The sequence below is a fragment of the Dipodomys merriami genome, unplaced genomic scaffold, assembly GCF_024711535.1.
Source record: "Dipodomys merriami isolate MVZ:Mamm:240054 unplaced genomic scaffold, mDipMer1.0.p SCAF_408, whole genome shotgun sequence".
Classification (NCBI taxonomy): domain Eukaryota; kingdom Metazoa; phylum Chordata; class Mammalia; order Rodentia; family Heteromyidae; genus Dipodomys; species Dipodomys merriami.
Window position 1 is genome coordinate 629,609 of NW_027205693.1, and position 15,845 is coordinate 645,453.

The 15,845-nt window shown below is 44.1% G+C and overlaps 1 protein-coding gene across 2 annotated transcripts in view; it reads left to right on the forward strand.

The window, feature by feature from the left end:
• LOC138806777 (low-density lipoprotein receptor-related protein 6) overlaps window positions 1–15,845 on the forward strand; it is a 90,572-nt gene that overhangs the window by 45,682 nt on the left and 29,045 nt on the right. For both annotated transcript variants that reach the window (XM_069992130.1, XM_069992129.1), the window contains exons 10-16: window positions 616–842; window positions 3,060–3,244; window positions 3,717–4,043; window positions 7,002–7,204; window positions 9,351–9,562; window positions 11,061–11,251; window positions 13,727–13,936. In XM_069992130.1, coding sequence (XP_069848231.1) covers window positions 616–842; window positions 3,060–3,244; window positions 3,717–4,043; window positions 7,002–7,204; window positions 9,351–9,562; window positions 11,061–11,251; window positions 13,727–13,936 — 1,555 coding nt within the window. The remainder of the gene's footprint in view (window positions 1–615; window positions 843–3,059; window positions 3,245–3,716; window positions 4,044–7,001; window positions 7,205–9,350; window positions 9,563–11,060; window positions 11,252–13,726; window positions 13,937–15,845) is intronic.

Sequence of the window (15,845 nt, forward strand, 5' to 3'; positions counted from 1 at the left end):
ATATTTAGTAGTGGTTCAACCAGATGAGTGGGAGTTCTTTGTTTCTTAAGTCCTGTTAGTTTTGACCCTTGACCTTTTTAGAGATAGGGTCTGACTTTTTGTGCAGCTTGGCCTTGAATTGCAGTCTTCCCAATCTCTGCCTCCTGAGTCACAGGGATTATAGGAGGTGCCACCATATCTCCCACCCAGTGGAGCAATTCTGATTCTTCAGCAGTTCCAACTTTTCTTTTTTTTGGGGGGGGGGTCCAGTTGTGGGGCCTGAACTCTGGGCCTGGGCGCTGTCCCTCAGCTCTTCAGCTCAAGGCTAGCACTCTACCACTTGAGTAACAGCGCCACTTCCGGCTTTTTTTTCTTATGTGGTACTAAGGAATCGAACCCAGGGCCTCGAGCATGCAAGGCAAGTGCTCTACCACTGAGCCACCTTCCCAGCCCAGTTCCAACTTTTCAAAGTGGCAGTGGACCCACATTTGCACTTATTAGAGATTGATACCAATGTTTTTTCTGCTCTTGAAAACTTTGCGTGTGAATTTTGTTGGTGTGTAAAGTTTTGCCACTAAACACTTGTCTCCAACATTAACCAGTGAGGCCGTTGTTCTGTGTTTTGTGCTTCTGCAGACCATCAGCAGGGCCTTTATGAATGGCAGTGCATTGGAACACGTGGTGGAGTTCGGCTTGGACTACCCAGAAGGCATGGCGGTGGACTGGCTGGGGAAGAACCTGTACTGGGCAGACACGGGGACCAATCGAATCGAGGTGTCCAAGTTGGACGGGCAGCACCGACAGGTTCTGGTGTGGAAAGACCTGGATAGCCCCAGAGCTCTGGCCTTGGACCCTGCAGAAGGGTGGGTGGCTTTCTTTGTGCATTTTGAGTGTCATCAACCTGCACTTGCTTGCGCAACGCCATGCTAGGCTCCAAATGGTTGTAGTAAACCCACAAAAACAGTGAATGCTCAGAAACAGCAGCAGTCTTTCCCACAGTGTCAGGTCCCAGCATCCAGAAAGAGTACATGAAAAATCCCAGAAAAAAAGAATTCATACAACTTAAATAGCTTTTATAAAAGCTTATTATTAGATTTTTTTTTTCAAATTTGCTACTCACTTTTGCCCTTAACTGGGTCAAGTTGATAAGTTAAACCATATCATAGGTAGGTATAGGAAGAAACAGAACAGGTAGAGTTACTGTCCTGGGTCTACTGGGGGTGGTAAAGGGAGATGGCTACACATTGCCCAAAGCTCCACTACTTATCAACTCAGTATTTATGTGTTGAGAATTGAGCCCAGGCCAGGGCCTTGCACAGAGAAGCTCCATTTTACAATATACATTAAGCCAAGCTGGGCTGTTAAGTTTATCATGATGGCACAGAAAGCAAATGGAGTTAGTTACATGACTTGTTTTTCAAGGCTGGGTGGGTGGTCCTTAGAGAAGTCAGCAGGTTTCAGACAGCAGTGAAGACATCTGAGCTATGAAGGAAAACTTTTAGGAGAAGTCAGCATTGTGAACATAGCAATACTGCTGCCTCTGTACTTAGAAAGGGTTCCATGAAGTTACCACAGTGACCCCATGATTAGCTACTTAGCCATCTAGTTGGAAGGCTATCAAAGACAGCTTCTCTGCTTTGACATTGTGGTGAGATTATGGTAGTATTTGCTCTGAGCATTAGTGGCCAGTCAGATAAATTTAGAAGTCCGGAGTTCTCACTGAGGGCTCCAGTACTCATTAGATAAATTTAGAAGCCCTTAGTTCTCACTAAGGATTCTAGTGTAACTTGCTGCTGGCAAGTGTAAAACTTCTCTCACAGTTGTTCTCTTTGCTCTTCTGTGTGCACATGCTTGTCAGCTGATAAGTGCAGTGTAAGCAGAGTCTAGAATGGCTTTCATTTTCAGGAAAGCTTGTTCATACATTGCTGCCGTGCCAGCCATCAGTGGCCCAGTGGCACGTGAATGTCTGTCCGAGGTGTTTCTGGCTCTGTCTCTGAAACTAGCTCCTTACGAGCTGAGTTGAAAGGCATTCGGCTCAAGGACTAGGTTCAAGTCATGGAATTGGCTTTGAAACACAGGACAAATCCTTCCCATTTCTTTAGTACTTTAGCCTCCCCATCTCTACAATGCCAGGGTGTGGGGTTCCTCAGTTCTATATTTCACAGGGACCTGCTAGTAATGTTCATAGCCTTGCTGACCTAGCAGGGAGCTGACTCATTGTATTTGACCAGTGCAGTGCATTCCCATGGACGGTTCTTACTGGTGCACTGTGCGCCCGTGGACCGCTCTTACCCGTGCAGTGCATTCCCACGGACAGTTCTTACTGGTGCAGTGGCTCCCCTGGACCACTCTTACCCGTGTAGTGCGTTCCCACGGATGGTTCTTACTGGTGCACTGTGCTCCCATGGACTGCTCTTACCTGTGCAGTGCATTCCCATGGATGGTTCTTACTGGTGCAGTGGCTCCCATGGACCACTCTTACTGGTGCAGTGCATTCCCACAGATGGTTCTTACTGGTGCATTATGCTCCCTTGGACCACTTGTACTGGTGCAGTGCACTCTTACTAGTGCAGGGCATTCTTGCAGACACCTCTTAGTGTTGCAGTATGTTCCCATGGACTGTTTGGGCTTTGCTTCTTACATCAACCTCAGGCCATTGCTGCTTTTGCATGTGGTATGCTCTTGCAGCTTGTTTTGATTACACAAGTTGAAAGTAAGTCCAGTATTTTAGATATTTAAGTTGCTATGTTCAGATTTGTGCACCAGGACTTGATCCTTTGCTATTATCTTAAATAATAGTTTCATAAATGCTCATGCACAATAAAGAAATAATTGGTTTGTGTCCAGTTCCTAGGTTTGAATGGAACAAATTCATTAGAAAGGCTGAGAGCTAACTCATATCCTTTTCTAAGATGTGTGAAAATAGGTTTAGCTGAAAGTGACAAAATAATTGAAGAATTACAGCCCAATTTGTTTTCCCCATTTGCTTGGTTTACCATATGTATTTTTAGTTACTTTTCATGAGTGTGGGCCTATCGAAGTGGAATGCTTATGGAACGTTTCCATTGTTAATTCCTCAGATTTATGTACTGGACTGAATGGGGCGGAAAGCCTAAGATAGACAGAGCTGCCATGGATGGAGGTGAGCGAACCACCTTGGTTCCTAACGTGGGTCGAGCAAATGGTCTGACCATCGATTACGCCAAGAGACGGCTTTACTGGACAGACTTGGACACCAACTTAATAGAGTCTTCAAATATGCTAGGTAAGCTCTGCTGCTCTGCTCACAGTGCATGCTCTTCATACAGAAGTCATGGCTGCTATTCACCATGGAAAAGATTCCATGAGCGACACCTTCCCTTTTCTCAGAGTGTACCCTTATTATTACTAACAACAGTCTAGTTACTTTAAGTCATGTCTATTTATTATGAAGAAAATCTCATCCTTGTTTGTAATACTGTGGTTCTGTAGGTATTTCTCTTTGTGGGAGGAGCAAATGCTGACATATAGGCTGATAAGAAGTGAAAATACAGCCTCAGATCATTCATGGGAGTTGGAAGCAGCAGAGTGATTTCTAGTGGGAAGTGCAGGAATAGTTTCCTAGGACTGGTCTGGTATTAGAATTGTTTTGAAATGAATTGTTCTATTTTAAATCAGTTGCAGATGTAATGCTTTCTGTTAAGACACTGTGTCTTCACACATTTCACCCCCTGCTTCTCTACTGACTTTGAAATTAGGACTCAATCGGGAAGTGATAGCAGATGACTTGCCTCATCCTTTTGGCTTAACTCAGTACCAAGATTATATCTACTGGACGGACTGGAGCCGGCGCAGCATTGAGCGTGCCAATAAAACGAGTGGCCAAAACCGCACCATCATTCAGGGCCATTTGGACTATGTGATGGACATCCTCGTCTTCCACTCCTCTCGGCAGGCAGGCTGGAATGAGTGTGCCTCCAGCAACGGGCACTGCTCCCACCTCTGCCTGGCTGTGCCCGTTGGGGGGTTCGTCTGTGGGTGCCCTGCCCACTACTCCCTGAATGCTGACAACAGGACTTGTAGCGGTGAGCTGCATGTCCCCTCTGCCCCCGCTAAGGTTACATGAGACGAGAAAGCCTCATTTTACATGCTACAGTCCAGGTTTTCCAGAGTGAAAAGTTGTGGAAGTCCAGTGCCGATTGTTTAAAAAGGAGAATATCTAAAAGGAGAGGACCAAAGGGAGAGATGCTCATTTTTGTCACTTACTTGATGATAACAACTTGATGCTACAGAAATTTAAATCTTTTACCTTAGGGCAAGCCAGACAGTGTCACAGAAAAGAATGACTGGTGTTTTTTTGTTTTTGTTTTTGTTTTTTTTTTACATAATTCTTAGTCACAATGAAGGAAGGAAAGAGCAGCATAAATAGTACATTAAGGAAAATCCAAAACATAATCTCCTGTGTTTTGAAATGCACAGGCCAAGCCAGATAGAACAACTTATTTTGGTATGAGGCCAGACAGGGCACACAAAGGAGGATGTCTAACTCAGAACTAGACGGGGAAGTGGAGTACACATGCTGTAAACCCAGTGCGCATGTGCTAGTCTATGCCAGTTCTGTTAGCAGATCTGCCCATCTAGTGGCGAATCCAGATTTTGGAGCTGGGAAGGGTGGGTATACAATAGCTTTCAGGTCAAAGGTAGAAAATAATTTGCATTAAACATAAACACTGTTAACAAGGCAGCAACATGGTTGCTGGGGAGATATGGGACATGACCAATGTTTACATGAGGGCCTGTGTCCTAGTGGAGAGACGAGACAAATTAGTAGATATGATTAAAAACAAATCTAGAGATGAGAATATTCAAGGCGGACATAGTAACATAGTGTGTTAATGTATTAAGGGAGTAGGGGGAAGGTGTGTCTTCTGAGGTGGCTCCCATGGGAGATGTTTCATCGGGAAGTTGCGTGGTTTGGCTAATGAAGAGTGGGCCATACTCCAGCCCATGCCCAGTGCACTTGGTACCTTGCTCAAGTGCACTGTGGTGCCTGCTGGGCTTGGCTTGGTCTTATAGCTCACTTCGTTCTTGCCCAAGAGCAGCACCTTCCTTTTAACACAGCTGCCTTCTAAAGATGACTGGACAGCTTCCTCCGCTGCACCCCTCCAGCCTCTGCAGGCCACGTCTTCGTTGGGAGAAGGCAATATGCAGATAGCTGCCAACATCATTTTGCAGCACCTGTGGGAGGGAGTGGTTTGAGACAGAGAGTGTAGATTCAGACATACTGTGTCAGGTTTAGCACTGACCGTAGATAAACTCTTACCTTCCTCAGAAATACTGAGCCATTTGTAGTTATTAATACCTTCAGTAGATTTGAAACAAGCATTTATTTGGAGCTACGTTTGTTTCCATCCATCCACCAATAGGTGATGCTGGTTCTGAGCTCAGTCATCCTCTTGCCTGGGACATCCTGGGACACTGTGCCTCAAGTCTTGCTTTTAATCTTAATATACATTAAAAAAAAAAAAAAAGATTTTTACCCAGCTGTGGAGTCTCATTAAAGCTTCAAGCCTGACTTAGAAAAAATATCCAGTAAAATATATTGAGAGCCCACTATGTATTTAATTAATTGAACCCTAGACAGGAAAACTTGAGAACTAAAATTTCAGGGTCTTCTTATCTCACTGTATGTCTTAGTATGTATAAGTGGTGCCTATTATGTCAGAAACATACAAATTAGTCTTCTTTATTTTTAAAATTTTACTAAGAAAATAGTAGTCAAAATAAAATTCTTCAAGAAAATCGATAGAGGTTTCTAGCAAATCATTAGATTCTTTTTAAATGCTCCACTCTGGATTTCTAAGAATAACTTGAAGTCCCAAGCTTCTTGGTGCATGCCAGTGAGTTCCTTTAGGACGTGAGCCAATATGCATCTGAGTGTAAAACGTATAAAACCCAGGGACAGCAGGAGTGGGGCTCTGATGAAGGCAGAGAGTTCTGGCTTGGCTATTTATATTTCTGTTCCCGAGAAAGACATGATTGTGCTGGATTTAATGACGGAGTACCAAGGGAAATAGCGTATAATTATGGAATTTAAGACGTAGACAGTAGTTTCCCTTATTGGCTATTTTGCTTTCTGTGGTTTCCAGTGACCTGCAGTCAACCTTCATATTAAGTGGAAAATTCCAGAAATAATTTTTCTTTTTGTTCATTGTGGGGCTTGAACTCAGGGCCTGGGTGCTGTCCCTGAGTCTTTGTGCTCAAGGTTAGTGCTCTACCACTTGAGCCACCGTACCACTTCCAGCCTTTTTTGAGTAATTTATTGGAGATAAGAGTCTTACAGACTTCCCTGCCTGGGGTGGCTTCTAACGGTGATCTTCAGGTCTCAGCCTCCTGACTAGGATTACAGGCATGAGCAACTGGCACCCAGAAAGATTTTTTTTTTTGTGCCAGTCTTTGGGCTTGAACTCAGGGCCTGGGCGCTGTCCCTGAGCTCTTCAGCTCAAGGCTAGTGCTCTACCACTTGAGCCACAGAGCTACTTCCATTTTTCTGGTGGTTCATTGGAGGTAAGAGTGTCATGGACTTTCCTGTCCAGGCTGGCTTCCAACTGTGATCTCAGAGCTCAGCCTCCTGAGTAGCTAGGATTACAGTTATGAGCACCAATGTCCAGATTTTCTGCATCTGTTAGGAGTTGATTTTTACCTTCTTCCTGATTGCAACCACCATATGTACATAAGGTAAAATAGGGTCTTTTATATGTTTTTATAAAATCCTTCACTGAAATCACATCTACCGTGTTACACTGCAAGGTGAACATAAGTAGGCTAGCTGTGCCATGGGGTGAATTTATAACTGGGTTGGCAAATGGCATGCTCTTTAGTGCCACTCTGAAGAGAATTCTCAGAGGCATGCCAAAGGGTTCTGCCCTGAGCCTTGCTGTGTTTGTTTTGTGAAGTACCTACTGCATGCAGGCGGATCCAGTCTTGAAAGAGTGCTGCAAGACTTAGTCACTCTGTCTCAAAGTCTCCTCTTTCCTTCTAAGCTCCCACCACTTTCCTGCTCTTCAGTCAAAAGAGCGCCATCAACCGCATGGTGATCGATGAACAGCAGAGTCCTGACATCATCCTCCCTATCCACAGCCTTCGCAATGTCCGGGCCATAGACTACGACCCGCTGGACAAGCAGCTCTATTGGATTGACTCGCGGCAAAACGTGATCCGAAAGGCACAAGAAGATGGCAGCCAGGTAATGTTCTTATCTTCTGACTAGTTGTTGTGTTGTTTCATTTAATACAGTGTGTGTCTGTGTGTCTGTGGATGCTAACTGAAAACCCAGAACGGGTGACTTTTTTTTTTTTTTGGGTCCGGTCGTGGGGCCTGAACTCTGGACCTGGGCGCTGTCCCTCAGCTCTTCAGCTCAAGGCTAGCGCTCTATCACTTGAGCCACAGCACCCTTCTGGCTTTTTTCTTTTTGCTTATGTGGTGCTGAGGAATTGAACCCAGGGCCTCAGGCATGCGAGGCAAGTGCTCTGCCACTGAGCCAACTTCCCAGCCCCAGAACGGGTAACTTTTTACTTGAGAGGAACTGCGTGATGGGGTTGGGGTGGAAATGGTAGGGGGGTGGTTTGGGCTTGTGTGTGGATGAGTTCATCCCTGCCACTGGTCTTTCCAGAGTTAGAAGTTTTGAAGTCAGGTGGGCCTTTGTTCTGATCCCTGTTCTTGTGAGCCTTTAGCTTTAAGGAATGCAGAAGGGACTTTATAAACAACAGTTACATAGCTATTTGTTTATTACTTAAAAGATTCGAAAATCAACCTAACAATCTCAGTAAAATTAAAAAACATCCAGGATGACTGGCTACTGGTGGCTCATACCTGTAATCCTAGCTTACTCAAGAGGATTGTGGTTCAGAGCCAGCCCAGGCTGCAAAGCCTTATGAGGTGCTTATCTCCAATTAACCCCCCAAAAGCTGGAAGTGGAGTTGTGACTCAAGGGGTAGAGTGCTAGCTATAAGCAAAAAAGTTCAGGGACAGTGCTCAGGCTCTGAGCTCAAGCCCCAGGACTGGCCAAAAGGAAAAAAAGGAGTGGGAATCCCTCACAGGTAAAAGCACTGGAAGTAGATAAAGCTATCGCAACCAAGCTAGAAAGACAACCAACTAATTGGGAAAAAATATTTACCAGCAATATATCAGACAAGGGGTTAACATCCTGTATATACAGGGAACTCAAGAAACTAATCCCTCCCAAACCCAACAAACCAATTACTAAATGGGCAAGGGAACTAAAGAAGGACTTCTCAAATGAAGAAATAAAAATGGCAAAGAAACACATGAGGAAATGTTCATCATCCCTGGTGGTGAAGGAAATGCAAATAAAGACAACCCTGAGATACCACCTTACCCCAGTCAGAATGTCCCACATCCACAAATCAGCCAACGACAAATGCTGGAGGGGATGTGGAGAACGAGGAATGCTATTACACTGCTGGTGGGAATGTACACTCATACAACCACTTTGGAAAGCAGTCTGGAGGGTCCTTAGAAAGCTAAAGATTGACCTCCCTTACGACCCAGTCATACCACTTCTAGGCATCTACCCTGAACAACAGGAACCAATATACAAGGACACGTGCACCTCCATGTTTATTGCAGCACTGTTCGCAATAGCTAGGATATGGAAACAACCTAGATGCCCCACCACAGATGAATGGATCCAAAAATCGTGGTATCTATACACAATGGAATATTATGCAGCCATTAGAAATGACAAAATAATGGCATTTGCAGGGAAATGGATGGAGCTAGAAGGAATCATGTTGAGCGAGGTAAGCCAAGAACGAAGAGACAAACAGTACATGGTCTCCCTGATAAGTGGATGATGAATCCAAAATGTTAGGTAATATGACAAAACTAACAGGACTTAAGAAACAAAGAACTCCCACTCATCTGGTTGAACCACTACTAAATATCCCCATGCTGCTGATCACATATATGGTATATAACATATGAGCACCGTTATATATTACAGACTGTGATAGACAATTTGCTCCAGGAAAGTTAGAATGAACTTGTGACTTTAAATGAGCATCATTATTCCACAATACTGTGAATTTCCGGAAATTAAGTAATCACTTAATCACAATCAAAAAAAAAAAAGAACCTTGGGGAAGGGAGGGAGGGAGGGGATGGTAGGGGGAAAACAATGGAGGGGGTAACAATGTTCAAGAGGAAGTGGAAGTGTACTCATTACCTCACTCATGTAACTGTAACCCTCTGTATAGTATCTTTACAATAAAAAAAAAAAAAAAAAGAAAAAAAAAAAAAAGCACTGGAAGTAGCCACTGCAAGACTGTGGAGTCTAACTTTGCTACCTGTGTGTCTGTTTCTTTCCTTAGGGCTTCACTGTGGTTGTGAGCTCCGTTTCCAGTCAGAACCTAGAAATACAGCCCTATGACCTCAGCATTGATATTTACAGCCGCTATATCTACTGGACTTGCGAGGCTGCCAATGTCATCACTGTGACAAGGCTAGATGGGAGGTCAATCGGAGTGGTGCTGAAGGGCGAGCAAGACAGACCTCGAGCCATTGTGGTGAACCCAGAGAAAGGGTATGTTACTGGAGCGGCATTTGGACATGTCTGCATCAGCCAGTCCCTATAAGTGTCCTGTGAGCCAGGGACCCCTCAGTGTTCTCCGCCCCGGTCCTCTCTCATGGCTTTCATGTGTGTTCTCTCTTCTCCCTGCCTCAGGTTTCTTCCCCCGTGAAGTAAGTTTTGCTGCCACATCCCCCATGATGTTTTCCTTGCTCCCCTGCCCTTGCCATGTGGGCTCTGTGTGTGCCTCACTAGCCCGGCATCGTTCTTCCCAGTCACCCTTAGGCTTAGCTGTTTGCCACTTGTGTATTCTTAAGTAGGCCTCAGGTCCTTTTATGAAGAAGGAACAGCTCTTCCTTCATTTAGCTCAGAGCTTTGCACTTCATAAACATTCAGTACTCTCACATCTAGGTAAGGACTTCAGCAGGAAGTTAACTTCAGAGGAGTTAGAGGAAAGGGTTGAAACCTACAACTATAAGATACCTGTGACTTATTTTTAGTTGTTGCACCTGTCAGCTGAGAGAGAGCTTGAAATTTTGTGTTCAAGACATTCTGGCCACATTATTCTGAAGTTGTCGTGCCTGTGTCTAGCACTGTTATGTTAATCCATGAGACTTGGCATCCCGAGGACTGTGTGAACCCTTTGTTACCTTTATTGAAAGTGGCGGATGTATCCCTTGACCTCACGCTTGTCGAGGCAGGCACTCCTCCACTTGAGCCACTCCTCTCACCCTTTTTGCTTCAGTTAGGTTTTAGGGTCTTGAGTCTTTGACCCACCTGGCCTCAGACCATGATCCTCTTATCTATGACTTCCTATGTAGATGGCATCAGGGGTGTGTGCCATCACACTCTGCTTATCAGTTGGGATGGGATCTTTTTGCTCAGGGTAGACTCAAACCCTGATCTTCCTGATCTATGTCTCCTGGGTAGTTGGAATACAGGTTTCAGGCACCATGCCTGGCCCTCTGTAGCCTTTTTACAAAAAGTTGATCAGTAGGTACAGAGTTAGAGTTCAGGTCTGCACTTGAATAGTATAGTGACTAGAGGTGGCAATGTGTAGTGTGTGTTCTGGAGTGCTAAAGAAAGGACTTTGAATGCTTTTGCCATACTGGTGACATGTGCTTGAGGAGGTATGTTTAACCTGATCGGCCATGAATACATGTGTCAAAACATGACCCTTTTTGTGGTTTAGGTGTCAGTTAAAAAGTAAATTTACACTTCTGTAATTGCAACACTCTGGGTTGGGGCTGAGGCTGGAGGATTGTACATTTGAGGAGTCAGAGCTACATAGATTGTCTCAGGGAAAAGAACAACAAAAACCAAAAGTTAGGTTTTAAAGTACTATTTTACCTCTCTGTTTTTTTTCATTGGCAGTGTTGCTGGCATCAGACCCCAGGTCTCCGGCATGCTAAGCAAGTGCTGTGCCACAGAGCTGCATCCCTACCCTGTCTCCTTAAAAATGTGCTGTGTGGCCTTTTCATGTTGGTAACATTGTTCTCTCCTATCTCTTCAGGTATATGTATTTTACCAATCTTCAGGAAAGATCCCCCAAAATCGAACGGGCTGCTTTGGATGGGACGGAGCGGGAGGTTCTCTTCTTCAGTGGCTTGAGTAAACCAGTGGCGTTGGCTCTCGATAGCAGGTTGGGCAAGCTCTTCTGGGCTGATTCAGATCTCCGGAGAATTGAAAGCAGCGATCTCTCAGGTACCCAGCAAGTGTTGCCCGTGCCTTGATGGAGGTCGTGCGGTAGCTCCTCAAAACCATGTGTATGCTTCTTGTCTTGGATTATTCTATATTAAATACAGTGACAAGTTAGTTGGAGAAGAGCCTTTTCTTCAGCAGTCAGCACTATTACTTCCTCTGTCATCTAGTCATTTGCCAGTTTTCAAGACCTGTAAATAACATACTTCCAGTCTACTCATGTGGCCCAAATCCTCGCTTGTGATTCTCTACCTTGATTATTACTCCTTCTGGACATTTACAAATAGCCACTCTTAACAAACAACACGGTTTACACACCGTAGACACTTTCCTAACCATGACATCCAGTAGCACTGCTTTTCCTAAAGAGTCTTTTAAAAGTATCTGGACCTACAGGGAAATGGTATGGTTGTGTACTTCACTCACCTTTCACAAACCCACTACGCCCCTTACACTTCCTTGTGTTTTATTCACATTGGCTTATTTCTCTGTAGTCCTCCGCCTGTAATCATAGCTGTTGCCCCTTCCTTAGTCTCTGATGTCCAAATACTCTGTATGACAGGGGAAATGAATTTAAAATAATGCACTGTTTGTATTTGGTGGAGTGGCAAAAAGTATATTAAAGCCAATTATACTCTACACTGGCCGGATGGTAGAATGTGATATATTTTCATGTACTTTGGCAGAAGTGGAAATTGGTAAAACGTTTATAGAGGGCAGTTTGCCAGTAGTGACTAAAATATAAACAGGCATTTCTTTGATTTGGTGGCTGTCTTAGAAACAGTAACATGGGTACAAGGTAGATAGTTGTGAAGCTATAAATGTACTTTGTGAAGTAATAGTCTATTATCAGTGTGCAGAATACCAGCACTATTCAAGAGAATTAGATGTAGGAGGATGATTTTTAAAACTAAGAGTTACATCTGCATAAGGATACATACATGACATGTCTGAATGTTTTTCTGTGACCTAAAACTAGTAGTGGCATTCTATATAATAATAATAGATCTTGATCTAGATTTAGGTTCAGGTCTAAATACAAATATGCGCACTCACACACATGTTGCAGTATTTGTCTAATATTGTATCATTTTCTCCGTACTTAAATGTAGAGATTAAAAAATGGTGGTCCCTAGTGGGCAGTGTAGCATGCAGCACTGAAGCAACCGAGGTACAGCCACCGTGATGCAGGGGACTTCTCCAGTGTTGGGTGGGACTCGAAGGTCATCCCCCTGATGTTCCTTTTCTTTTTCTTCCAAGGATTTTCTCTTTGTAGAGTTGTTTCAGTTTGTTCAGAAACCCCACCCTTATATTAGGACAGATGTGGGTTAGCTGGAGGTCTTGAGTGGTATGGGGAGTTATGTAGAAGGTGGGACTTTTAAGTAATTCCCACTGACACCTTCCTGCCTTCACTTTGCCTGATGGGCTCAGGCCTGGGGCAGGGAGGACATGGAGCAGCCATGTCGGTGACACACTGCCTCTGCGACTGCTCGCTCCTTCTGACCCACCCTCAGGTGCTTGGTGCTCCCTGACCTCAGGGGACCTGAGCAGCTCTGGCCTAGTGTTCCATGGGTTACTGTGTTGTCCAACCTGCAGATACTCCGTCCCTCCCGCTGCTTTGTCGTCTGGGGTTGTACTGGACCTGTGTTTTCACCAAGGGCATTTCAGTAGTTAGAAGGGAGCACTCCTGTACTTGTTCTTCATCTCTCATGGACAGGGACTGAGTCTGTGGAATAGTTTCCCTGTTTATTAAAGCAGCATTAGACCTGCTTTGGAATGCTCCTTGAATTCCTAAACTGTAAGCTAATATCTTTGATTTATTTAGAAATCCTGGAAATGTTCTGAAGTATTCAGAGACTGTTAGGAAGTTAGGGAGGGAATAAGCAGCTCATTTTCTTTTTGAATGAGGGAAAGGAATCTGTGAGTAAAGTGCAGGGGTGTGAAGGACCTTACCCGTTCAGCAGTAGAACAGGCTGCCTGTCAGGAGACTGCATAGCTCTGAGTGTGTTTGGCAGACATCATTCCTGACTAAAGACCTACAGTTCCGTAGATTGCTCTGTGTTCTGTGAAGCCAGGCGGGGTGAGGGTGAACTTGTTCTCCTTGGACAGCTCACAGGCTTGCGGCAATGGGGTCCAGGTGGTGTTCCCTGCTGCTTCATCTGGAGAGCGCTTTCATCTGCTTTATGCAGGAATTCTCATAACACTTAGTGACTCCCTCACTCCGTGAGCTTGAGTATTTGCTGTGTATGGGCATCTGTTCACTCTTGGTCACACTTGAATGTCTGGTTTATTCTGTTTTCTGAGTACTAAGTGTTGAGATAAAGAACGTGTACTTTCATTTCTGCAGAACAAAGCTGGTCTTCCGGGGCTGAATGGTGGTGGGAAAGGTGGTGGGGCCTGCCAATCATAGCAAGGGTGGTGGGCCCTGGGTGGAAGGGCAACAGTGAGTGATGGCTGTCGAATGCTCTCCTTTCCAAGGTGCCAACAGGATAGTGTTAGAAGACTCCAATATCTTGCAGCCTGTGGGACTGACCGTGTTTGAAAACTGGCTCTATTGGATCGATAAGCAGCAGCAAATGATTGAAAAAATTGACATGACCGGTCGGGAGGGCAGGACCAAGGTCCAGGCTCGGATTGCCCAGCTCAGCGCCATTCACGCCGTGAAGGAGCTGAACCTTCAGGAGTACAGTAAGTGCCACGGACCACACTCCCGGCACCTCTGCGCTTGAGTCTGTGGTTTCCTCTCTCTTTCTGTCTTGGGGGTATTACTGATATGCTATCAGTTTTGTCATTGTTTTGAACTTTAGAGCTTTTTCTATCTAGTTAAGCATCTCCCCTTAAAACAGGCATGAGGGAGCTGGGGTACCAGTGGCTCATGCCTGTAATCCTAGCTATGCAGGAGGCTGTGATATGAAGATTATGGTGTGAAACCAGCCTGGGCAGGAAAGTTTGTGAGATCTGTGACTCAAGGGGTAGAGTTACTAGGTGAACAAAGCCCCAGGACTGGTGCACACAACCTAAAAAACTCAGTATGAGGGAAGGTGTGGCCTTTTTGATTTAAAAATTGTTGGTGTGAGGGTGTAGTTCATCAGTAGTTCTGCTCCCAGCACTACAAGAGTCAAACTACTCAGCTAGGGAAAGTGACGCTTTTTCCCTGTCTTCTCCAAGACACTGGTCTTTCTCTTTTCCTTTATGTCCCTAGAGTTTAAACAAAAGGAAAAATGACATTCTATGCCATGATGAGTATATTTGTCATGGGTTAACTATAACCTTAAACAAAAGCAAAACAAACTAAAAATTAATGTTTACACATGAGGGAAGAATTGAGTCAGAAAGTCCTTATTCTTTCCCTTAGATAAAATTTTCAGTTTCAAACTTAGATAAGTAGAGACACACACACACACACACATACACACACACACACACACACACACATACACACACACACACACACACACACAAATATATATAACACTTTTGAAAATGCTTGATCTTCTTGGCTTAATTTCTTGTTAATACTTGTATCTAATTTGTAGACCCAACCACACTCACTTCTATAAGCCTTGTTAGTGTCAGCAGGGCTAATGTTAATGGAGAACTAGGAGACTATTCCAGCCTTTGCCTTGCCAGCTCAGTGCTTGCTTGTGGAATCCACGTCTGTGAAAGGGAGATACAGGAGCCAGAGGGGCACTGCGTCCAGCTCACTTGTCCATCGTTGCCACAGTCCATGAATTAAGTCAGCGGCATTTGGGATTACAAAGTTGGAGTTTGTTATTTCATAACATATAATAACTGAGGCTGGATATTTAATATAAATTAGATAATAACATGGTACCTACCTAAGTTACCTGACTTGTGGATGCTTGTGCTTGGGAAAACTTTGTTAAATTTGTAGTAATAAGGGCTGGGAGTTAGTGGCTCACTCCTGACATCCTAGCTACTCAGGAGATCTGAGGATCATGGTTCAAAGCCATCGTGGGCAGTAACACCTGTAAGACTCTAATTAACCACCAGAAAAATCAGAAGTGGCACTATGGCTCAAGTGGTAGAGCACCAGCCTTGAGGTAAAGAGTTCAGGGACAGCGCCCCATGACTGACCAAAAAAAAAGGATTTTTTAAAAAAATGAAAAGTATCATGAAATTAAAGGGTTGAGAAACACTGCTGCAGCTTGTGTCTTCTAATCCAATAGTGTGATCTTTGGATTCAAACCAGTCAACACAGCAATGCAGAATCAGATAAACATTCAATTTGTGAAACAGACTTTGTCAAATGGTTTTTTTCTTTAACTTAGCCCAAATTCAATGAAATAATAATAGTAATGTTGCACATTACTTTTTGCAACTTTGTTTCCTTCTGAATGGTTCAGTTCCCAGTAACCTTAAATTTTTTTCTTCAGGTAAGTTTTATTTTCCATGGATTCCTCATTAAAATATACTTTTCAGTGGAATAGGCTTTGTAGGAGATTAGACTTCTACAAAGTTTTTGAGTTCAAATCTTGGAGAGTCCTTACTGTGTAAATAGACTAATATCTAGGTCTTAGCTGTCTCCCTGTCTTTTTCCTAGTTCTGTTCATCAACTTATTTTATTTACATCATT